We start from the raw sequence: 24,941 nt of genomic DNA on the forward strand, positions 1-24,941 counted from the left end.
TGGATATCAGTTTCTGGGCCAAATCCTGACTGATGGTGATCCATTCTTGACTCATTAGTGCGCGGAGTTGATCACAATTTTTGAGCCTCTGTTTGTCCACTCGCCTTTTGAGGATTGACCACAGGTTCTCTATATGGGATTAAGATCCGGGCAGTTGCCTAAGATCCAAAATTTCAATGTAATCATCACTGAGCCATTTCATTATCACTCTTGCCTTGGGAAAATGCATGTATCATCAACCAAATTGCTCCTGGATCATTGGAAAAAGTTGCTCTTGCTGGACGCTTTAGCAGAATTGTGAGAGAGCCCACTCCCTTGGATGAAAGCAACCCCACACATGGATGGTCTCAGGATGCATCACTGTTGGCACGACAAGATGTCCCAAACATTAGGAAGGGGGCTTCATCAGAGAAAAAATCTTTGCACCAGTCTTCTGCTGTCCAATCCTTGTACTTCCTGCAGAATTTCAGTCTGTCCTTGATGTTTGCCTTGGAGGGAAGTGGCTTCTTTGCTGCCCTTCTTGACACCAGGCCATTGTCCAAAATTCTTCGCCTCACTGTGTGTGCAGATGCACTCACATCAACCTGCAGCAAATATTGAGCAAGCTCTGCCCTGGTGGTGACTGGCGCTTGCTGGACACTCTGGGACATCCTGAAGCCTTCTTCACTGCAGTTGAACCTCTCTCTTTTCTTCTTGATGGTCCGGTAAATGGTTCTTTCAGGTGCAATATTCTTTGCAGCAATTTCCTTGCATGTGAGGCCATTTTGATGCAAAGCGCTGATGGCTGCACGTCTTTCTTTAGAGGTAACCATTGCTAACAAGAACACAGTGATGACACAATGGAAGCACTTCTTCATCCTTTTATAGTACACAGTCTGCTCTTATAATCCAATCAGAATGATAGAGTGATTTCACCTGACTAGTACTCGTTCACACTTTCCCAGGTGCTGCTGATATGATTAGTGAAATTATGTTGGCTGGTCATTTTGTGCTAGGCCCAAAAAACAGTGAAATTTGGGTTTTTGTAATAAAGTAAATTTTTTTGGCCAATTAAGCTTTTTGCAATTATTTAAAATGCATCTGATTACTCTGCATAATAATCTAGAAACAATGTGAATCAACATCTCAACAACTGAAGCAGAAAAATGTATGTCACTGCCAATATTTGTGGCCATGGCTATAGGCCATTACCTACATTTCCTCAGTTGAAAAGCATTTTGATGAGTGGCAAAGGTCATAAAGTTTTTTTTTTTTTTTTTTTTATATTTTACTTGATGCTTGTGTACCTTTAGCCTATATACAGTAATTCAGATAATTTTGGTAACACTTTACAATAAGGTTATATACAAAAAAATTAAATAAAATAAAATAGGTTTTTGCATTTCAATTTCATATCAAAACTAAAATGTTTGATATTTTCATATCAAAAAAATCTAATTTAATTGAGTAATAAAAAAAGTATTTTAAGATTTATTCATTTAAATTGGTTAAAAATTACATTATTCATTTTGATGGAATTATTTTTATGAAATTGAAATCTGTAAATCTGAAAAAATAGGCTAACATATTTTGTATTTATTTACATTTGTAAATGCATTTGGGATCATAAGCTAACAATAATGTTTTACACTATTTATTTATTGTGGTTAATGTAAATTTACAAATTTAGCATTGTTCACATTCATAATGCATTAACGCATTATTGTATTACAAATAAAATAATCATTCACTAAAATTAATATATGCTGTAAAAATTTTGTTCATTGATTGTGCATGTAAATGAATGTGTTAACTAATGTTTATGAACAGAACCTTATGATATAGTGTTACCAATACTCTTAATGTGTTCCTATTTGCTTATAATGTTGTAATTAAAAGTTGTATCTCATAATCAATAGTTGTATGTTCCTGTAAATACTTGTTAACACAGATATAATACATTATAATACTCATCTATCCATTGTTTTACCTCTAAAGTGTACTGTACATTGTATTATACCACATGATCAATACCCAATGTCATGTGTTATATCATGTGTTATCATGCATTACAGTACACACTAAAGCCATATTATCATGTATTTTATTGTGGTTTTATTGGGTATGTACAACAATATTTTATATAAGACATTATGAATGTCTCTAATGCTAAGTGTGTGTGTGTGCGTGTGTGTGTGTGTGTGTGTGTGTGTGTGTGTGTGTGTGTATGTATGTATGTATGTATATATAACACAATAACAATGTATTGTTTATTTTTTGACAAAAATTGTATTGCACTAGGGAATTGTTAGAATGACAAAAATTTAAGAACAATTTGATTTGTGCCATTGAGTCTTCTTGCTTCTTGATAAAGGAGTTATTATTTATGAGTTTATGATTATGAGTGACTTTAGATATGTGTGTGTGTGTGTGTGTGTGTGTGTGTGTGTGTGTGTGTGTGTGTGTGTGTGTGTGTGTGTGTGTGTGTGTTGGTGTGTGTTAGGGTTCTGAGGGTTATGACATGTCTACGAATGTGTGACCTGAATGTTGTGTGTGTATAACCAAGGTCAAGGGTTATGCCATTTCTGCCATTTCATTGCCATTTATTTATTGTTTGTTTATGTTTATTCAGACTGCTCCTGGGAAAAAAACATAATTATGATGTTGTTGTTTAGCCATTCTCTTTACTGCCTGTATTAGAATTAATATCATGTCTGTCACGAGTCTCGACAGCGTTAAATATAACTTTGACATTGCACTACCTGATCATAGCCCAGTATGGGGGCTGGAATCCCAACATGGATGTAATTATAAGTTCATGAACTTGCTCCAGTCTGAATCCTTTGTGATGTAACAAAGCAGAATGGATGTCACAGGATGTCTCTCACCGTAGAGGGTCTTAAAGACTGGAGTCTTTTAAATAGAGTCTCACAATTTACTCTTTTGTTTAGTTTTATTTTTTGTGTGCATGTTGAACAGACCTTTTTCATTCACTTGTTTTTTACAGACATTAAAAGTTGTAGTCTGACATTGTAATTTTACACGAACTCTTTTGGAAGAGTTTTTGAAAAATGTTGTACACTGACAAAATATTTGCTTATGGTTTGAGTGTGTCCTTTCCTCACAAAAACTAAAACGGTCTAATAGGCTATAAACCTCTTTGTCAAACCCTCAAGTTTGTCTGTGAGAATGATGAACTTGATGCCATGCACACACTGCATGCTTTATGATTCTTCACATTTTACTGTCCATTTGCATAAAAAGTGCATTATACTTTAATTTATATACTGAGGTTATGAGCCACACAGATAGTACCCTTCTTTCACTATTATATGTTAGGGGAGACTTAGGCTTTCCTCAATGAGTAACATTTAGCATGTTGCAGAAGGCTTCTTCCACAACGTGTATCAAGGCAATGAAATGTGTGATGTAGCAGTTTCCTTCAGAATCAAAGCATGTGCTTGGTTTCATGACAAAAAAATAAAATAAATATCAGAACAAAATTAATTGTTTTTTAACCAGTTATCAACATTTAAATGTAATGTTTCTCTCCGGAACAATAGAAAGGGGCTTCGTTCCTGTTTCCAGTTTTCGTTCCTTGGAAAGTATTCAGTCCCTGTTTTTAAAATTAAATATATCATATACAAATATATTATATTACCAGGGTTGAGAGGGTTAGTTTAAAATATATTCCACAATAGATTACAGAAGACATGCTGTAAAATGTAATTTGTAACATATTGTGTTAGATTTCTCAAAGTCAGTAACGTATTCTAAATACTGTGGATTACTTCATCAGCACTGGTAGAATTTTTCACTTGTTTTGTATATAAAAACTCTGCCAGTATAGTAAGACAAAATACACATGTTAAAAATCTGAAAAACATAAATATCATGATCAAATTAATCTTGTTTTAAGGATTTTTAGATATTTTTTTTTACAGAAAAACAATAAACAGTCAAATGCAACAGGGTTCCATAATGAAAGGACTATGATTAGACCATGATGATTAGCCTTCAGGAGAAATAACTTAAATATTATTAATATTGCAAAATGTACTTTAATTGCTGACTTTTTTTATTGGCATTTGTGTATATACATTACAAACACCATGTATGGCATTTTGAGTGTAGTTGTACCCCTCTCTCTGGTATAGCACTGCTCTTTTGTTTTATAGTACCTATTGTGTTGCAATTGTGAGAGGATCTGGCAGAATGCTGATGCTTAGAGTTTGCTTATTTAGGAGCAGAGGAGCCCCTGCAAATACACACACTACCACTAACTATCTCTATCTCGCTCCCTCATCACCCATATTGGTCACACACACACACACACACACACACACACACACACACACACACACACACACACACACACACACACACACACAAGCGCACATTCCCTATTCTACACAAACAAATTAAATACTTGGAAAGCTCTGTGATCTCCGACACACATGCCAAGTACATGTTATATCGGTGTTGGGTGATAACATGATGATGTCAGTATTTATGTATGAGTAAAGCTATGTGTTGTTATGGCAGCATGGCAACTAGTAACTGTGGGAAACCACCTCTGTGAAATCATGAGCGCTAATTTAAAGGAGGGCATGTTTTGACCAGTCCTGTTTGGGTAACTTAAGATGTATTATGGCTGAATGTGACTAACAATAAGCAGAGTCAACTATATTTAAGCCAGCCCAGGTGTAGGTTGATTTTCATCAAAAAGTGTAAACACTGCGGCTCTGTTGCTTCTGTTCGGTTGAAAAATTGGCTCTATATGTGGTGTCAATTTGGCAGATAGTTGGAGCATTTGGGAAACATGTTCTGCAATGCTGTTTGTTGGTGACCCGTATACAGTATGTTTTGGGTACCTTCATGCTGTTTTAGCATCAAAGATGGGCCATAAACATTGCCCAGTTAAGATCATCTGAACTGTTCTCAGCTGTTTATTTTTTCAGCAGGAATCTCTTTTGCGTGTTTGAGTCAAAAGTGTTTCATTTGCCCTAATTTTTAGAACCAAATGTGGGCTTCTGTTTGGTTTTTTGTTAATACAGACTTAAATATTGGACTGATTGTTGTTTCTGGTGAAACAACTGAAAGAATGCCATTGTTAAGTTATTTATATTTTACATGCCTTGCAAACATGCCAGTACAGGCAATGAGTTCTAATCACAGGACTATTTGTTTTTATTTATTTATATTTCTTTAAATGTGTAATAGTAGGCCTCAGCATTAACCCTGTTGATTTTGGGACTCAAATATCCCAAAATATACACCTGTGTTGATGGATAAGCTTGTCTGATAAATGGCTTGCCCTCCAAGATTGCTGAGCTGAGCTGCGCTTCAGAGGTGTAGAGTGTCAGTGCTAGGGGAGTTTCCCAAATGCAAGTGCAGCACAACCAAGTAGGTAATTTATCACACTACAGAGACATTTGTCTTCAGATGGCACTTTGACTTGTGGAAAGTTAGCAATATGCTAATTTTGAAGCAGGCATGGTTATTAGTTAAAGACCCCATGAAATCTGTTGTTCAGCACTTTTTGCTTTCCTGTTATGACAAAATTCTTATCAAAACAGGGAGTTGGGGCGTGATATCGAAGGGCTTGTCCCTTTTCTAACTAGCCAATAGGCTTTAGTTCACTTCACAGCTGTGGACAATAATTTGCTACTTACTATTGCTCATCAGAGGCAGCTGGTAGTAGGGGGAGGGACATTTGCATTTAAATGGACAAACATTTGCATACGCCCCAAGTGGAAGATATATTTATTTTCGGTCTGTTTTCCTACCAAAGTAAGACTTGAGTTTTAAATGTGTGTGCATTATCTACAAAAAAATTGGTGTGTGCATTATCTGCAAAACAATTGCTTTGGAGTACACTAGCATAAATATTACTTCAAAGCTAAAAGACATGGACTAAAAGCCACAAACCCAGTTTGATTAATGGGTTTTTTAACATTGATAGCTTTGCTTGTGGACTGAGAAATAAGAACTAAACATGATGTATATTCGTGTGTTTAAAGATTTTTGTGCAAGTTTGTGCTGTAAGAAGATATTCCTGTCCTTTTGTTTATTTGTAAATATACCTCTGTATATTGTGCTGATGAATGTATATATTGTATGATGCTGCTATAACAATAACTCTTTTATTTGTTTTGCTATTTCCAACAGTGCCATGTTCTAAAGGGAGGAATCAGGATGATAGACAAACACATTATAAGAGAAACCTGCTGTAATTTGAGATTTTAAATAATCAAACCTCCTTTGGACTCCACCCTGTTTTGCAGATTGTGGTGTTGGCAGTCATCATATACCTGGAATTGTTCTGCTTACTTAATCATAAGACATCAGACATACAAAGTGACAAAACAGAAATTGATGTTATGGATAAAATGGAAAATTTATCCCAGGAGTCCAGAGCTGAACGGATCGCTCGCTACAAGGCTGAAAAAAGGCGGGAGTTGGCTGAACGTTATGGCAACCAGGAAGAGGAGCTTCCATATAAGTGGTCAAGAAGAGAGTGGGAGGGGCGTGGTGTCCATGACTCAACCTTTGCAGATAAGTACATTTCAGGAGGAATTAATGGAGGAACGGGGCGGCATGGAAGAACACCGCTAGAAGACAGGCTTGTTTCTACAAATATCTCTAATGGCTGTAAAGTGAATGCCAGTGTAGAAAACAACCAGCCAAACAGGTGAGCTCTCCTATTGCCGTCACATTTTGTAATGTTTATTTTTCCATCAATTTACAGCCAAGGGCTTTATGTATGCCATTTAAGGCAGTAGTCAGAAATAAACTTGTCATTAATATTGCATTGAGGAAGTTATTGAAAATCATTGAAACAGATTCAGACAGATATCACACAGTGCTCACAGCTCGCGGGATACTCACATGCCACAACTAATAAACGTGCATTATATTTTCGAGCTATACTCTTTCATTAATTTCTTTCTAAACCCCTTTCCTTTGACATACGTCTCTTAATCCTTCCTTCCTTCTATCCTTGCACTCTGTCTATATTTTCTCCAGGAATGAGGAAAACCCTTCAGACTCCCTTGACACTCCCCAGTTACACACTCATGTATCTGTAGGTCAGTTGAAGAGCACTCTGCTACAGCAAACCTCGAACCCAGCTGGACCTGATAAAGTGTAGGGATGCTTCAGTGTGTTTGTGTTGTTGATGTCCTGCATTATTCTGTGTGTATTACCACAGGCTGAGGGAAAAGGTTTTCATTTGTTTAGGCAATGCGTACTCTAACAACTAGTGGCTTGCACCATTATGACAATTTTATGTTATAGAGGAGACGGGGGCAGTTTGTCTCTCAGCGAAGTTGTCACAAGGGCTGTATCACAGTAATGAAAGAAATTGCAGTCAAAATCGCAATTGTACAAATGTGTTTTTTTCTCTAGTAGAGGTTTTGTATGTTGGTTTCTATCTTGTTCAAAACTCTTGTAAATTAGAATAATTACATTTTATATTTCAAAGTAAATTTATAATTATATCATATTTATAAATCATATTTTTGTGATAGCCTAGCACAAGTGAAAATAATCAAACCATGGTGGCATCAATTCAGGTCATATGCTGTATTTTATTAAACGTGTTCTTAAAAGTATTTTTCAGGTTGGGGCATGTTTGTGACATTTTTAACAGGACAGGTTGTCACGAGTTTTAAATCACTTGCAATATTTGTAGGGCAAAACAATGATTTGATATTTTTGTAAAATTCCTTTTCCATTTTTGGTGTGTCTTTACTAATTTTGTACCTCATAACTGAGTTTAGAATTTTGCTGAAAAGCCTTTCAGTAATAAGCTGTTTACAGTTTTTCCCAATAGTTTACACACTAAAATTGGAACTTGAAATGCAATCACCGAAACCTGAAACTCATGTACCAAGTCCCTAAACCTAATCCTGCTTTACACTTAGTTTTCAATTCTGTATCACACTTTTTGCAAAACACTACACACAGTTCTTTACATTAGGCACAACATTCAAAATTATAATCTCTTTAGTCCCTTTGGAAAGTACCGCAACTCACAATGCATAGCTCTATATACCAATTGTCAACACCCACTTCTCACAGGTGTAAACACTAGTTGCTGAATTGTTCACTTAGAAATAAGAGCTTTAGCACAATAAAAGGCCACAGATGAGCTCTCCTGTTTTGGAGGAAAATGGAAGTCAATGGTGAAGCAAGAGCTAGAGGTGCAGGAGTGAGAGTAAGAGGAGGATGAGGATGAGGATGAGGAAGGACGGTTGTCTCAGATGAGATCAGGGTCAGATTGGTTGACCATGTGCTCAGCAATGGATTGAGTATGAGGGAGGATGGGCAGAGAGTTCAGCCCAACCTGAGCTGCTACACGGTTGCATCTATCATCCATACATTCAGAAATGAGAAACGGTAAGTTACCTACCAGCTATACTATGCGCTTTGGGTATGTAAACTGTAGTATACTGCAGTCCAATATATCAGTAGGCCTATTTTACTCAGTGATTGTTGTCCAATGTTACAGTAATGTAATTTCATATTCAAAGAAAATAGATTATTTTAGCTTACAGTAACCAATCATATCATATTTGTGGTATGAACTTCTGGAGAACTAAGAGACAGCCAGGCCAAGGTGGAAGACACCAGCTGTTCACACCAGAACAGGGGACCGTTATTGTGAACATGGTGGTGGCAGACAATACCTTTAGACTACTAGAAATCCAGAACCACATAAATGCAGACAACACAATATTCAATGACATTCATCAGATGGTCTTGTCTACATTAGACTGTGTATTACAGCGCAAACGAATCCAGATGAATCAGGTCTACAGGGCAAAACTCAGATATGGTTAAAGAACAGCGCTATGAATATTTGCAAGTAAGTACCTGTGGCAGGGCGGAGGGTGGGGCAGGGTCGTGATCCTACACACCCGGTCCCGTATTAGGCTAATTAAGCCTCCAAGAGGGATAAAGGTCAACTGCAGAGGATCGTGTGGGAGAGAGAGATCGTTTACGGACATGTCCGTCATGTGTGTGTTTGTTTAAGTTTTATATTAAAAATATTATTTATATTATCAAGCCGGTTCTTGCCTCCTCCTTTCCATTGACTTCTTTACAGTACCATACTGTGAATTTATCATATCAGCACTGTATAGACACGTTACAGTACTGTAATCCAGTGTATTTTGCCTCACCATATTGACTGCTCTAGGTCTATTTCACTGGAGGCAGGTGCTGTGGCCAGACCAAAATAGAAGAATGAGCCACTTTAGAAAACCCTTTATCTTACTGAAGGTTTTTCCTGTTGGGTGTGAAAACTGTTACATACAAAACACGTGTTCAAAAATACTGCATTTTGGAAATAAATGGCAATATTTGTGTTACTGTATTGCATTTGTGTGTGTTTATTTATGTATATTTGAGTAAGTATACATTACTGTAACAATCTTTTACAACCAGCTACAGTTTAACAACTGACAATGCAAAAGGCAGAAACATACTGATGGGATATTCATAGTAGTGTTTTGTGTTGAGCATATCAGTGTGTTGTTGGCTGGTACACGGATCTATTCATATGTGTGTGTGTCATTTTGATGCAAAAAGCATTTTAAAAGAGATAAAACAGTTTTGAATGCAGTGTTTGCTTTTGCTAGAGATTTGTAGAGTTTTGTGTTTAGAGTTTTGCGACAATAGGCCAAAGATTCAGCAAACGTGTGTAAACAATTGGGAAAAACTGTCATGCAGGTGTAGATTTAAAGAGACATAGATTTCGTTTTGGAGGATGTGGTATATATTGTATATATTTAGGTGTATATTGCTCTGGGCCCCTTACCTCCCAAAGTATTACAGTTTTTCTAATTTGTTGTGGCTCCCCCTGGACCTTTAAGCCCTTAGAATCATTACCACCTTTCATCCCATTGGCTACGGCCCTAGGTGGTGGTGCAGGGGAACTTGTCCCCCCAAAGTTCACATAAAACTTACGGCACAAGTTTAATGCCAGATTTCATTGTGACAATTTACCCATATAGTGTGACAACATGTTAGAAGGTCAATGTGTGTTTTTCTGTTAAAAACGGTGAACCAAATGGTCCCAAATCCCAGTAAAGGAATGAATGTTTTCATTGTAAATATCCGTTCAACAAAGAAACAATCAGCTACAATTACAGCATCACTAACCTGCCATGATCAAATAAATTACTTTGTCATTCATAGCACTGCACACCCAATGTCGGAGCGGTATGGTTGAAATTTGAGATGTATGAATACTTTGGATTTTAAAAATGTTGATGATGGTAAACCAAACTGTGTCGAAAAAAGCCGTCTCATGCAAGAAGTGCAATCTCCATGAGCTTTTTCCCAAGAAATTTGCTAACTTATGCAAAGATGAATGTAATTGTAAATACATTAAGTTTATAGTCTAATAAATTACAGTTCACCTTAAATAAGAAACGCAACCAGTACGTATTGAAAGATTTATAATAACTCAACAGCTTTAAAGGGGCGGTCACAATAGGCTTTGAGAACTTTTTCGGACAACGCTACGAACCAGGATATGATGTCACGGGGGAGTGCTTCTGGTGTATGTAAATAATTAATAACAAATAACACTTAATTAAAAATGTTAAAATATATTGGCATCTCCCTTTCATGCAACAATAAATCTTGCATCTTTGAAATATGTATCCTTTGAATTGAACTATGTATCCTTTGAATTGCTCTTCGTCCTCCCTGACCTTGCACAGCACTTGTGCAAGAAGGCTCACTGGGGGAAATGCGTACTTGCGCAGCCCCGTGGGCCAGCTGTGTGCCAAAGCGTCTGCCCCGAGGGGAGCCTCTGTCCGGGCATACCAGATCGGGCAGTGGGAGGTTTCTTTGGAGGCAAACAGGTCTACCTGGGCCTTGCCGAACCGGTCCCAGATCAGCTGGACCGACTGGGGGTGGAGCCTCCACTCTCCGCTGGGCAAGCTTTGTCTTGACAGCGCGTCCGCTATCACATTGAGGTTGCCGGGGAAGTGAATGGCGCGCAGTGACTTGAGTCGCTGCTGACTCCAAAGGAGGAGATGACGGGCGAGCTGTGACATGTGGAGGGAGCGTACTCCGCCTTGGCAATGTATGTAGGCTACCACTGTGTTGCTGTCTGTCCTGACTAGGACATGTTTGTCTCGAATTAACGGGAGAAACTTTCTCAGGACAAAGAAAATAGCCAGCAGCTCTAGGCAGTTGATGTGCCAACGCAGCGGGGCCCGGTTCCAACGGCCTGCGGCTGCGTGCCTGTTGCATACGGCGCCCCAACCCAGTTTTGAGGCGTCGGTTGTGACCAGAACGCGTCAGGACACATGCTGCACAGGTACTCCTGCCCGTAGAAAGCAGAGGTCTGTCCAGGGTTTGAAGGTTTGGTGGCAGGCGGTGGTAATTTTCACATTATGCATGCCGCGGAGGATGCCATATGCCCCAGGATCTTTTGGAATCTTTAAGCACTTACCTTGCTCCGCGCACCCGGCAGCGGGCGGGTTCATGACTGAGGAGGAGGTCTGATGTTGGCGTCCTCTGGACTCGTCTGAACCAGCCGGCCGGGGAACAGTCGTGGGGCTGAAGGCGGACTGTGGCCACATCCAGCATGCCGGGACTGTTGAGACCTGGAAGCAAAGTGCCATGAGAACGGCATTTGCGGGCCAGGTGACCCAGAAACAAAAGGAAATAGCTCTGAGAATGTAATGAATTTAACAAATGATTCTCCTCCCGGCCCTCCACCGGGGAACAAAGCGGTCTTACCAGCTCCGGAGCTACGGTCTCGGTCTCTGGGTCGGTCATCTCAGGAGCGCCTGGGAGTCTTCCGGGTCCTCGAGGGGGTCCGTGAGACGAGGGGCGTCCAACTTCTGCGGGGAGCTCGACGCTGGGGCTGAGAGCTTGGCCCACTCTCTTTTGTTAGTTGAGGCGGAGCACCACTTTCTTTCTTTCTTGAAAGCTGCAGGAGGACGCCCTCGGTGAGCAGACAGGGCATGGCCCCTGGCGGCAGGTTTGCGGCAGGGCAGGATGTGTGAAATAGCCTCCGTCTGTTTCTTCACCACTGAGGACTGCTGGGCGGAGTCATCAAGTGGTGTCACCGAATGGACGGAGCTTGGAGACGGGGGCGTTTTGAGAAAGCGTGCTTTGTCTGCCTCCTGTACTGCGACCAGGTCCTGTCCATGCATTGCGTTTCTGGACCACGGGGGGTGGCCATCGCCTCTATGAGTGCAGTTCCTGCAGCACATCAAGAACAGGACTACCCAAGTGCAGATTTTGAAGTGCCTTGGCCTGGTGGACTTGCAGGAGAGGGCCATGGCGTGCAGGGGGGAGCGGTCTGGGACCGTTCTACCACCGAGGGTAGCGAGAGGAGCGAGGAAGCTGGGCTTGCTCAGCTCGTCATGCACGTCCGGGAAGGGGGGGGGCACATGCCTGCGGGCACATGCCTGCGGAACCAATTAAGCCCGGGGAAGCATAGCGGACCTCCGTGCGTCAGACTCAGGCTGGGCGGAGACCCGAAGGTGGCAGCCCAGGCGAGTTATCCGCATCCGACGCCGCTGTTATGCTCTCTGATGCAGCGGTGATGTCATCATCCAATGCCGGGGAGGTCGAGGGACCGGACGGTAGGCCGTTAAGCAGACCGCACTAATCCCGAGCTCGGGGAAAGCAGGCAAGCGTGCCAGGGAGGTGGGAGGTTTCGAGGGGATTTACCCGGCGAAAGCGTCCCGTTATTCTCCCCAGATCGTCTTTCATCGCACGTGGCACCTGCCTCAATCCCGCAGGAAGGAGGCGAGGCGCGGGGGGCAGCTGAAATGGCTTTCTCTCACTACAAGAGAAAGCAGAGATCGCAACGCTGCCGCGGTTATGTTCTCACACTGAAAACATAACCCATTGGAGAGAATGCTCATCTCGAGCTCGGACGGAAACAAGCAAGCGTACCGGGGAGGCGGGGGGTTTCGAGGGGGTTCACCCGGCAAAACGGAGCCCGTCATTGTCCCCAGATTGTTTTCATCGCCCGCGGCGCCTGCCTCAATCCCGTAGGAAGGAGGCGAGGCGCGGGGCTGAAGTGGCTTTCTCTCACTACAAGAAAAAGCCTACGACCGCAATGCTGTCATGGCTATGTTCTCATACTGAAAACATAGACCATTCATAAAAACGCTGCCTGCGTGTGATCGCAACCCAGGTATGCAAGGCACTTTTCATGACCGTCAGAGGTGGGGAAAAATCTACCACATCCAGAAACTAAACAGGGGCGGAAGAATCGTCTTTAAAAAGACGCATCCTGAGAAGGACGTTCAACGCCGCTGTGTTTTGCTCTTTTCAGAGCGAAATTACTCTTTTAGAATAACTCTTTCGAGTTGTCTGAGCTGTCGAAGCGCTCAGGGGCAAGAATGCACAACCGTGCACGAAGGAGAAAGCCGCTGTTGTGCGCCGTAAAGTCCAACAGCATGCAGAGCGTCAGAGGATTTAAACAGGAACTTGGTGTGTAACTCGCAGCAACTGCATACATCACCATCGGCTCCAAATAAATTTTCTGAATGAACTCCCGTATTCGCCCGCTTAAATACCCGTATGTCCGGGGGCGGGATATGCAAATACCGTCTGCCAACTTCTCATTGGCCTTTTTTCATAGAACAGAGGTATATATCGGCGCTCAAGAGAGACCCCTAGTGTCACTTCTCTGACACAACGTGTTGAGAGTGACAGAAGGGGAACATAATTTAATTTGTTTTCAATTTTACAGTGTTTAGAACCATATCATGAAAAAAAACCTGTCCTTGACATTTGCCTTGGGGCAGCTCAAGAGTTACATTTTATTAGTAAAATAGCATACTTTTTGAAAAAGATTGAAAAGAAAAAAATTGACAGTGCTAGTGCAAAATAAAAAAGCACCAACAAAGAAACTCCAACTGAATAATCATTTTTGATTGTAAGAAATGCTGAAGAAAAAAAAGCATAGATTTACATTGTCTTTGTAAGGATGGTTGGCAAATACTGAATCAAATATGCATCTTTAGCTATTGCAGCGCAGTATGAAAATAATTTGTTTATTTTTTCTATTATTTAATATGAATAATATTGCAATGCACCGTGACACGTTAATACATATATTTTTGGATGGGTTTCACTTTCATTTTCAATCTTTATTATCCTTTATTGGCCAAAAGCAATTAACACTGAACAATATAAAAATTATCTTATTAGCTAATTATAACAGTGATCTCAACCAATTAAAATTAATAAAATTGGCTATCATGCAAATCTCACACCGGGACCATCAGAGCAGATGAAATTAAACGTTATTTTTTTGTGGTAAGGTATGAAAAAATGCGGGTTATAAGTAAATTTGAGATGCTGTACACCTTTGTCTTGGAATTCTTTCGTGACGTGTATGAATGTGAGCACAGATTCCGGGAAAGCTCGGGCAGTGCAAATGATCAATATCTCGCAGTCCCAGAACAGATTCCGGCATGACTTTCCCGGGATTCATCCCAGGATCTCCATGTGAAAGGGGCTTAGTAGAACATTGCACTACTAGTACTGTAATGAGGCTTGATCACATGATCACAGGCCTGTCTGTGTGCCTCACTATTGTGCAGTGTGTGTGCTGATTAACAACTGCTAATAAGAGTTATTTTGCTATTACTTTTCTTACTACAAAGTTGCATTGACCTTAATAGGATGCTAAAAAGCAACTATATATTGGACCACCTCATGCTCAACAATTCCTATCTAACAAGGCAAATATCAATGTACTGTTTACTACATGGGTAGTTTTCATGAAATACTTTTGTGACGTTGACATGTCCTGTAATTACTCAATTCAAAACTATGTTAAACAGCATTTTGTTCTTTCTTTTGTAATTATGAAGCATGCCGTTTTATGACTTTATTAATTTAAAGATTACATTGAATATTTGTACTTTCAGAAATTAATTTTCTAACCGCAGGACCAAATATTAGCCAACTATTGAAGGCAAAAAATTATTTAAAATGTTGAATGAAAACTTTTAAATGGTGACCAGTTACAGCAGTAAGATGCACACATTCCCTTATAAATTTTTATTCATTTAAACCTTAAATATAGATGTTTAAATTAGTCAAATAAAGTGCATGGGCATGATTATGCATCAACTACCCATATCCTATATTTATTTTGATATTTATGATATTCTCCTAATCTCATAAAGAAATAATAATAATAATAATAATAATAATAATAATAATATATATATATATATATATATATATATATATATATATATATATATATATATATATATATATATATATATATATATATATATATATTATTATTATTATTATATATATATATATATATATATATATATATATATATATATATATATATATATATATATATATATATATATATATATATTATATATATATATATATATATATATATATATATATATATATATATATATATATATATAATAATATATATATATATATATATATATATATATAATAATATATAATAATATATATATATATATATATATATATATATATATATTCTATTGTAAAAACTATAATAAGTTATCCAATATCACAAATGCCTAGAATGTGTTAAAAGATGCCATAGACAGCTCTGAGTTAAATCAGTCCTTTCCTTCATGTATTACGTATGCTTGTTTATGTCATCAAATAGGGTGTTAAAGCTCATACTTTTAATATTATTCTGTCATGTTTCTAACTTGCACAGATGTGTTTGACTGTGTCTGTCATAATGCCTGCAGTGAAGGAGAGGCTTGTTAAAGCAGATCTGGTGTGAAGTCATTTCACTTTATTGTGTCAGTCACTATGCAAAAAATAGAATGAGTGAGTTGGTTGAGAGCATACGCTTGATTGTATTCCTTTAATTCTGAATCTTCTAAATTCTTTTCACAGAATAATGGACGATGAAAATCGGGACTCTTCAAAAAGTAGGCGCTTATCCTGAAATGTTATATTTGTCTTTATTATTGATGTGTTTGGACACTTAAGCCACACTTAAAAATGTATGAATACTTTGTATAACAAAATATCAAAGCAAGTTGAATTTATTCGGTAATACTTTACAAAAAGTGTCCATATATTTGTTAATGCATCAATTGTACATTGTTAGTTTATGGTAGTTCTTAGTGCATTAACTAATTTTAACATTACAAATGTTGACATACAAATTTGTTAGTATATGTTAAAATGAACATTAACCAATATTTATAAATGCTGTAAAAATATTGTTCATTGATAGTTCATGTTAACTAATGTTAGCAAATGGAACCTTTTTGTAAAGAGTTAAAAATTATTTTATAGAATTACAGCACAAACACACTTTTCAAGCAAAACCTTTATATATATATATATATATATATATTATAAAATTTAATTATAGGTATCTATTAAAAATGAAGACAAATATAGAGTATTTGCACATTTTATGGTTGTTAAACATTATGTGTCCATAGTTGGGATGAACTATATATGTGGTAACTCTGCTAGGATGACAATGTGTACTTTAGGTGAATTGACTTTACACACATATATATATATATATATATATATATATATATATATATATATATATATATATATATATATATATATGTAAATATATTACATTATTATATATATATATATACTGCACATCTTTATGCATATTCATTTTTATACATTAAAGCCAGTTGGTTAAAAGTACATTAATGTAAAAACTAAATGAAACTAAATGAAAAACAAGAAAAGTGAAGTTACTTCTGAGAAAACACCTACAATCATTTGTTTTAGATGCCACTCTGTTTGATATTTATATAATGCAGTAATATTAATATATTTTTATACATGACATAAGTGTCTAAAAGTGTCCAAAAACTGACACTTTTAAGACCACTATATATTTGTAAAAATAATAAGAAAAAAAAAGAAGGTTCGCCCTAAATGCATGTTTAAACTGTCTGACTGGCATAATATCTGGTCTTTCTAGTTTTGTATTTCATTGCTTGGCTGACGCTTACCTAAAAGCATTAGACAAGCTTTGGTATCTTTACCAAAAAATTTGCCAACAAGAACGTAATAACGTTTTAAACAAACTTCACATTTTATAAGTACCATGTATGGGATTTATGATGGAATAATAGAGTTAATCAAAATGAGACTACTGTATGAGTGTAGAGGAAGTGTGTAGCACACCATAGGAAATCAAACACACTCTCACTAACATTCACATGTATACATTCTGTGTAAGTGGATACTGTTAATACCGTTGTAAACGGTTATAATGACCTGGAGGGATACATTTTAAAGAGTAGCATTAGTGAAGCTTCATGGAGTAAGACTGCATCATCAGACAAAAGGAGAACTGTGTGGGTGTATGTATGTGTATTTAAGATCATTAATCTCCCAGTCAAATGCAGCAAGAAAATATCTGCCATGCTTTGGTGCATTTGGCCAAGTACAGAGCAATGTATGTGTGTGTGTGTGTGTGTGTGCGTGTGAGAGAGATGTCTCATGTGTATGATAAGACTGTTAGTCATTAATGATCTCAGACAAAAACTTAAACATTATGATCTAACACAAATTAAATGTGTGTGTGTGTGTGTGTGTGTGTGTGTGCGTGCGCACGCATTGTGTGAATCAGCATGAGCAGTTCCCATCATTCACATTTTACCATGCAGTCTGTTCTCATGTATTTTTTGTAATGTAATGTGTTCAGTTTTGCATGAGTTTAAAACACTTTTCCCTTTGTCATTTTGTGCATTCTGTTTCTTGTAGTGGATGTGCAAACAGATGACAGAGCCAAGATGAGTGTAGCTGCCAAGATGTCTCTGTTTAAAGTAGGTGAAAAAAGACCCCACCATATCTCTTTAGCAACTGTGACAGCCTGAATAGAAAAAAAAGGTCATTGCCATGGATTGAATGGAAAAGACCCTGAAAGGAAACCAGTTTTATATATACAGTATATTTGGAGCGGTGGTGGCGTAGTGGCTAAAGCACAGGGCTGTTAATCAGAAGGTTGCTGGTTCGAACCCCATGGCCACCACCATTGTGCCCTTGAGCAAGGCACATAACTCCAGGTTGTTCCAGGGGGACTGTCCCTGTAATAACTGCACTGTAAGTCGCTTTGGATAAAAAGCGTCTGCCAAATCCATAAATGTAAATGTATTTGCATGGCCTTGAGGGGACTTCCCAATCAAATCTACTGTTCCTAATATAAGCTAATTATAATGACTATTGATAGACCATACCTTCACATATCCATAACCATATAAATTAAGACATGATTTATTAATTTTATGAACCTTTTTGTGGAGAGATCCTTATAAGGAGGTTTTGTCAGGTTTTTGGTGATATTTAAAAAACAAAACAGTATAACAATTTTTCCACCACCTTTGGTAAAAGGACACCAGAAGTGTTTGGTTACAACATGACCCACAGGGTTTCATTTGTTACTATGACTTCCTTACCCAAGTTGCCAGCCCAGGCTCTATTTTATTAATCTACCCATGGCCAACTTCACCAGAGAGCGAATAGAGAGACAGAGACTCAAATTTACCTTAAAATTGGTTGGACAAAAAATTGTTGAAACCCTATACTAAATGAACTCTTCATGTTATATATCAGCAGTCCTAAAATGTATTAGAACATAAAGACACATAAAACTGCATCAATTTATTTTCATTGCATTAGATAACAATAATAATAATATCAAATCAAGTGGCATCTGCAATCAATCAGTGCTACACCCTTTATTCTCATAACTAACTTTTCTCATCCACTTTTTTTTTCCTATTACCTCATTCACTGATGACCAAAAAGTGCTCAAATACTTTTTGTCTAAGCTTTAAATAGCATATGAGTTGTTCCATGATTTAAAACATCATACATTGTTAAAGTCTACTCACTGTATGCTGTATTTCCTAAAAATATATGCCATTTGTTCAGTGTACATGTGTTGGGGCCACTGTACTCTGTATAATCAAATGTAGTGCTTTGAATCGAGACACATTTATTGTAAATTTTCGAATTACATTTTCTATTTAGTTCAGAAGGTAAATTGAGGAACTTATTTTTTTTTCTCTTATGAGGCATGAAAATGGTTTAAAATAATATTTCATGAAAAACTTTCCCATTAAGGGTGGCAGTTGTGTGCAACATTAGCTTAGTTCCTTTCATTGACTTTACGATCTCCTTTTCTTTTTGTCCTGCCACCAGGAGTTGGAGAAAACCGCTTCATCTGAAGCCTCCTCATTCCTCAAACCTCGCTCCAGTAATATTTTCCATGAGTGTAGAGCTCGCCGTGGCAAAGATTTTCGGGCACTCACTCAGCCAATCACCTTTGAGGAAACCATGATGGCAGTGAGGTTGGCAGGACTTCTTTGATCTATCAAACTAATTACCTGCAGCCTAACACTCAATCAAAAAGTGTTATCCATAATGAATGCAACAGTGCCATTATCACCTTAAAGGAATAGTTTTCCAAAGTTATTAAAATGCTGTCATCATTTGCTCATCCTCGTGTCCTTCTTTCTCCCATTAAACACAAAAGGAGCATATTTACAGAACATCTTGCCAACTGTTCTCCATATAAATAGCAAAAGAGAACTGTTGCTGTCAAGCTCTAAAAATGGCAAAAAAGCACAGTAATAGTATAATGACGTAGTCTAGCCCTTTTCCACCAAAATGGCGATGGTTCTTGTGCTGAGCCTGTGCCCGCTGGTTCACGGCTGGGGCAATCTGTAGCCCTTTGAACCGGCCGTGCTTTTCCACTGATTGAGAACCTCCCCACTAACAAATATGGTGCGTCACAATGTTTGTGTACAGTTTTTACTCTTATTTTTGAGGACATATTTAAACATACAGAGTAATACAATCCAATGTTATTACATTGTTCAACAAGATTGTCAGAGACGACACCTATGCTAAAGACGACAGGTAATGTAATTACATTATTTTGTATGAACTATGGCTAAACTTGCTAAGTTCTGTAAACTGTAACAGTAAAATCATTATTAATATTGGTGTAGCAGATGGTTATATTTGGATTTTTGCCATAGTATATCATATTATGTTTACATCTTTATTGAGAATCCCACTGATTTACCTAACAGACAAAAACGATCTTCTTAACATAGTAAGTAGCTGGTCAAAAATGCCCTTACTGAACATTGTACAAAATAAAATGACAACAGTGTAAGGCAATCTAGCGAAGTTGGCAAATATAATAAATTACTGAGATCAGCTGCTGATGACACCAGCAATTCGTTTTTCTTTAGCGTGACTGACTGAATTCAATGCTAGATATCAGGCTGGTTTTTGGCCGAGTCTAAAACATTGTTGCTCCGTCCATTGACACTTTTGTTTAGGTCCTTCTTACGGTTCCTGCACTCCCTTAAGTGTTATCAATTTGTTTATGATTTGGTCAATCGATCCGATTAAAGCTGGCATGCATCATTTCTTTACACATCTCGTGGTAGACTCATTTTCCACTGCGATCTTTCTAGTTTATCTCGGATCATACCATATCACAAGGAACAAGTTCATTTCGTCCACGTTACCTGAGCGCTTTTGATGTCTGGTAATTCTTTGGGGTTTTTTATAGAGTAAAGAGCTCTTTGCTGAAGACAGTAGCTACTGTTGTTGTTTAGAAAACTTTACCTGGTAATGAATCATTGTTCCACCCTCCGCTCCGAAGTAAACGGTTCCTACGTGGAGACCAGCAAGCTTTTGGGGCCTTTACTGCGGTGGAAATGTGTGGAACAGTCTGAGAATTCACACTGGCCCAGGAACCTGCCCCCAAACCATGTCGGTGGAAAAGGGCTATATATGACTTCCATGGCCCTTTATTTTAAGGCTTCTGAAAACATACTGTAGTATGGAATAGATTATTCACTAAAAACGTTACCAACCACTGTAGCTCTCTAGTCAAATATCCTCATTCACTTTCATCATATGAAGTGTGACCAATTAAAACACGTTTTTGGGGTAAAATAATTTGTATTTTTGTATAAACTATTTGAACCCTAGTTCTCTGCTTGTTTCACCCTTATTCAACAACCAATCTTAATGTATCTACTATTCTCTAAGGCCTCAGTCAAGCGAATCCAAGTGTCTGGAGACTGAGCCTGAGGCAGAGGATGATGCCTGCTCTAAGATGTCTATGAGTGAGAAACTGGCTCTATTCAACAAACTGTCAAAGCCCATATTAGGACCTGTGGGGAGTCCAATGAGATACGGCTGCCCTCTAGAGGCCTCTGAGAGACGCAGGCAGAAAGGAGCACGCTACCGCACACAGCCCATTACCGTGGATGAGGTCAGTTTGGTAAGTCTATTTGGTTCGTAAACTATGCATGCCATTTGTGGTGAAACCATTTAATCAGGTCATTGATTATGTAGGATGTACAATTCAGTGTCTGTTGCAAGTGCTTCAGATCTACTGACCCTGTGGAAAGACCAGCTTAGACAACAAATTCGGGTTTAGTGCTGGTCTAGGTGGTGAATCTTAGGCAAAACTTAACTAGTGAAGCTGGCTGACCAACATGCTCATTGGAAAAAAAAAACACACACATACACACAAATGATCTATATTATTTATTTTAGAGAGTAATTCAAAGCCAACTTTCTTTCTTTCATGGTACACATGAATGTGTCTGTGACTGTTTATACGTAATAATGAGAGATTGAGATTCGAGTTCTTGAGTACTTGTCATTTGGTACTTTCAGAGATTTTAATAACCTTTTACATTTTTTAGCTTCAGAAAGGGCCTGTTCAGCTTCACCGTCTTCATCTGACACCTCATCTTTCCAAACAACAACAGGCTCTGTCCATCAATCTGAAGCCCAGTGAAGTGTGTCTTTCTGGACTGAGCTCCTCAAAGGAATGGGGTTCCTCCAGTGAACACACTGCACCAAATCAGAACTCTATAGAGGACAGCAACTCTCAGAATGCAGTGCAGCAAAGCACTGCAATTAAAGGCATCTTGAAAAAGAATTCTTCAGTGGGAGTAGTGTGGAGGACTGAATGCAAGGACCGGGATGACCTGAATGGACATGGCCTAGAACCAAATGGAGAAGAGAGGAAAGTGAGAGAGGTGAAAGAGGAAAGGCATGCATCTGCATCACCAGTGGATTCCCCCCTAGATCAACTCTCCAGCGCTCCCTGGAGGCAGAGAGCAAGGAAGGATGCCTCTACTCACAAAACACGAAGATCTGCTCCAAAGCATGATGGATGCCCAAAATTATCAGCAGACATGCATACCACAGAACACAGCAGTAATGAAGCCATCACTCACAGGTTATATATTTCACTATTTCGCTCTTTGTGTTTCTGTCCATCTTTAGCTGCACACTCCTTTTGTCTTCATTGGCACTTTCCCAAAAGGTGCACTTGATAAGGACTAGCAGTCTCCAAGTCTTCACTTGCATGTGTCCATGAAATTCACAAAACTGTACCATGCAAAATCAAAGTGCAGTAAATATACATTTTGATCTTTAGGGTGGGCAACTGTTTATCCTTTTTTGGACCAGTCGAGGCTCGTCCTTGACAATTGTGCTTAGGTTGGTTGTCCTTGATCATGGTTCGCTGTTGGTCCAGGAGGCGTCAGAAGTTTAGGCTAGGGCACATGGAAAATCTATGTCTATCTCGTTTATATGTACAAAACGTTTAGCTGGACAGTCAAAAAACTTAAAAAAAAGTTGAAAAAGGGGACTAATTGTGCCCCATTAGTCACTTTATGATTCATTTACATTTATGCATTTGGCAGACGCTTTTATCCAAAGCGACTTACAGAGCACATATTACAGGGACAATCCCCCCAGAGCAACCTGAAGTTAAGTGCCTTGCTTAAGGACACAATGGTGGTGGATGTGGGGCTCGAACCAGCATCCTTCTGATAACCAGATTACCAGTTATGGTGCTTAGACCACTACACCACCACCAATGTGGCTGATGCAGGTTTTACAGTGGACTACTACCTCTAACATATTTTTGGCAGTACATCACAAAAACGAAGGGCCACAACTGCTGAGGGTAGCATTTGGGACAGGGCCACTGTCATTTGCTGGTTAACTGGCTGGTTTGATGTATGTCCTGAGAGAATGACCAGAATATCCAGTGAAAAATCTATTTTTTAGACTGATGGACTCTAGAGAACCTGAGGAAGAAGAGGAGAAGAAGACAGAGGCAAGGAGCAATATCACGCCAAGCATTTGGGCACAGGTGTGTGTGTGTGTGTGTGTGTGTGTGTGTGTGTGTGTGTGTGTGTGTGTGTGAGTGTCTGTTGCAATAACAGTTTCATTGAGAAATATGTTTTCTGTATGTTTACATTTCCTGTGCAAATCTCTTTCAACTGACCATAGTGACCATTTATTGTTGTTTATTAGTCTGACATAATGTTTATGTGTGGGAGTGAGATATTCATTAGCCATTGTTACTTTGTGTTTAGATTGTTCATGCTTACCAGCTAGTCCTCTCCTCTCCTCTGCTCTCCTCTCCTCTCCTCTCCTCTCCTCTCCTCAGAAGCCTGTGTTCTCCTCTGTGTATTCTCCTTCTAGCTCCACACCTCAGTATGTGATGTTTTTCAATGAGGTGAGCACATTGTTGTTGTGAATGTGAGTGTGTGTGTATTTCTGAACATCTGTTTATGTTAATATTAAACATTTAGTGTGTTCTCTTCAGAATGTGACTGAATGAGTTGAACGTATCAATAAATGACCAATACTCTTAAGCATGTGCTTTTCACGCAACATTATTCATGTGTTTTATTGTAATGTGTCCCAATAATGTGTCATATGAGTGTTTGAGCCACACACATTGCAGAGATTACTGTCTATATGGCATGGTCATGTACACTACTCATGCAACAAAGTCTAAATTTGTAAATTTGATTAATGTGTGAACTTGACAAAATGTATGTTTATTATGATCTAATGCAATGGCTTAAATATGGAGCCCTTTAGAGGACAGGGTGGGATTTTTTCTGAAATAGTTTTGTGTTCCCTCGCAATAGTTTGTGTTCCCTTGCAATAGTTTTGCACTCCCTCGTAATATATTTACCATGATTTTATTACAATAGCTTTATTTTAACCATGGTATTCTTAGTGGAAACATATGAATAAAGCAAGAAAACAAAAACTATGGCCACTGTGGTTTTACTACAAATACCCTAATTTAACTATCGTTTCACTACAGTGACCTTAGTTTAACCATGATTACTATATGGATACAGTATATGGTACTATGGTTCTCTTACGAGAGGTTCTCTCGTATTGCGTAAGCTAGCTTACGCTACGGGAAAGATTCATCTTTTCTGAGATATTGAAGCCAAAAAATTATCCTTAATTTTTGTATCCATTGTCAACGCAGTGCGGCAGCTGCAGACCTTGAGCGGGCTAGCTAGCGAGCTCATAGGTTGCTCTGCGGCAAATGCTGCAGCCTATAGACGAGCTTGGGCGAACTCGCATCCAATGAGAGGCGTCCGCGCGCTCACTGCATCAAAGCCCGCCAAAATGGGCGTGACTAGAGTGCATATAAGCGTAGTTCAGTAGGCTGGAACCCTGATTTTCATCTCTTCAGCGAGCTCTTCGCATCTCTGAACTGGAAGCGGCGTCGCCGTTCGAGGGGCATCAAGCAAGTGTGGACAGCGCCGAAGAAGCTGGCCGTCTTCGCCACCTTCAGCCGTCCTGCGAGCTACGCCATCCGGCGACGTATCCTTTTAAAGCAAGCTAGTTCTTACGAACTTCACAAAAGAGTACGAGCGTCTTTTTAAAGATGCCTCGCTCCACTTGCGCCTCATGCTGCGCCCTCTCAGCACCGGAGACCGCCACATCATCTGGCGCTCTCTGCCTGGGACTGGGGCATGCAGAGCTCGCCCTCGCTGAAGGCGGATGCGATCTCTGCGAGGAGCTTCGATGTCGACCCTGCGGGCTCGACTCGAGCGCTCAGGACCGAGCCGCCGCCGCCT

The 24,941-nt window shown here is 38.9% G+C and overlaps 1 protein-coding gene across 8 annotated transcripts in view; it reads left to right on the plus strand.

Moving 5' to 3' along the window:
• The window catches only part of LOC127648082 (supervillin-like), a 48,201-nt gene that overhangs the window by 724 nt on the left and 22,536 nt on the right, over positions 1-24,941 (plus strand). For 2 of the 8 annotated variants that reach the window (XM_052132681.1, XM_052132684.1), the window contains exons 2-10: positions 6,267-6,673; positions 7,009-7,128; positions 15,895-15,929; positions 17,755-17,816; positions 19,195-19,343; positions 21,067-21,301; positions 21,732-22,273; positions 23,113-23,197; positions 23,498-23,566. In XM_052132681.1, the coding sequence (XP_051988641.1) occupies positions 6,363-6,673; positions 7,009-7,128; positions 15,895-15,929; positions 17,755-17,816; positions 19,195-19,343; positions 21,067-21,301; positions 21,732-22,273; positions 23,113-23,197; positions 23,498-23,566 (1,608 nt within the window). In that variant the 5' untranslated portion in view covers positions 6,267-6,362. Of the gene's footprint in view, positions 1-6,150; positions 6,674-7,008; positions 7,129-15,894; positions 15,930-17,754; positions 17,817-19,194; positions 19,344-21,066; positions 21,302-21,731; positions 22,274-23,112; positions 23,198-23,497; positions 23,567-24,941 lie in introns of those variants that run through there. The other 6 variants (XM_052132682.1, XM_052132683.1, XM_052132687.1 and 3 more) reach the window with 6 other exon arrangements.

Source organism: Xyrauchen texanus, chromosome 8 (genome assembly GCF_025860055.1).
Source record: "Xyrauchen texanus isolate HMW12.3.18 chromosome 8, RBS_HiC_50CHRs, whole genome shotgun sequence".
Classification (NCBI taxonomy): Eukaryota; Metazoa; Chordata; class Actinopteri; order Cypriniformes; family Catostomidae; genus Xyrauchen; species Xyrauchen texanus.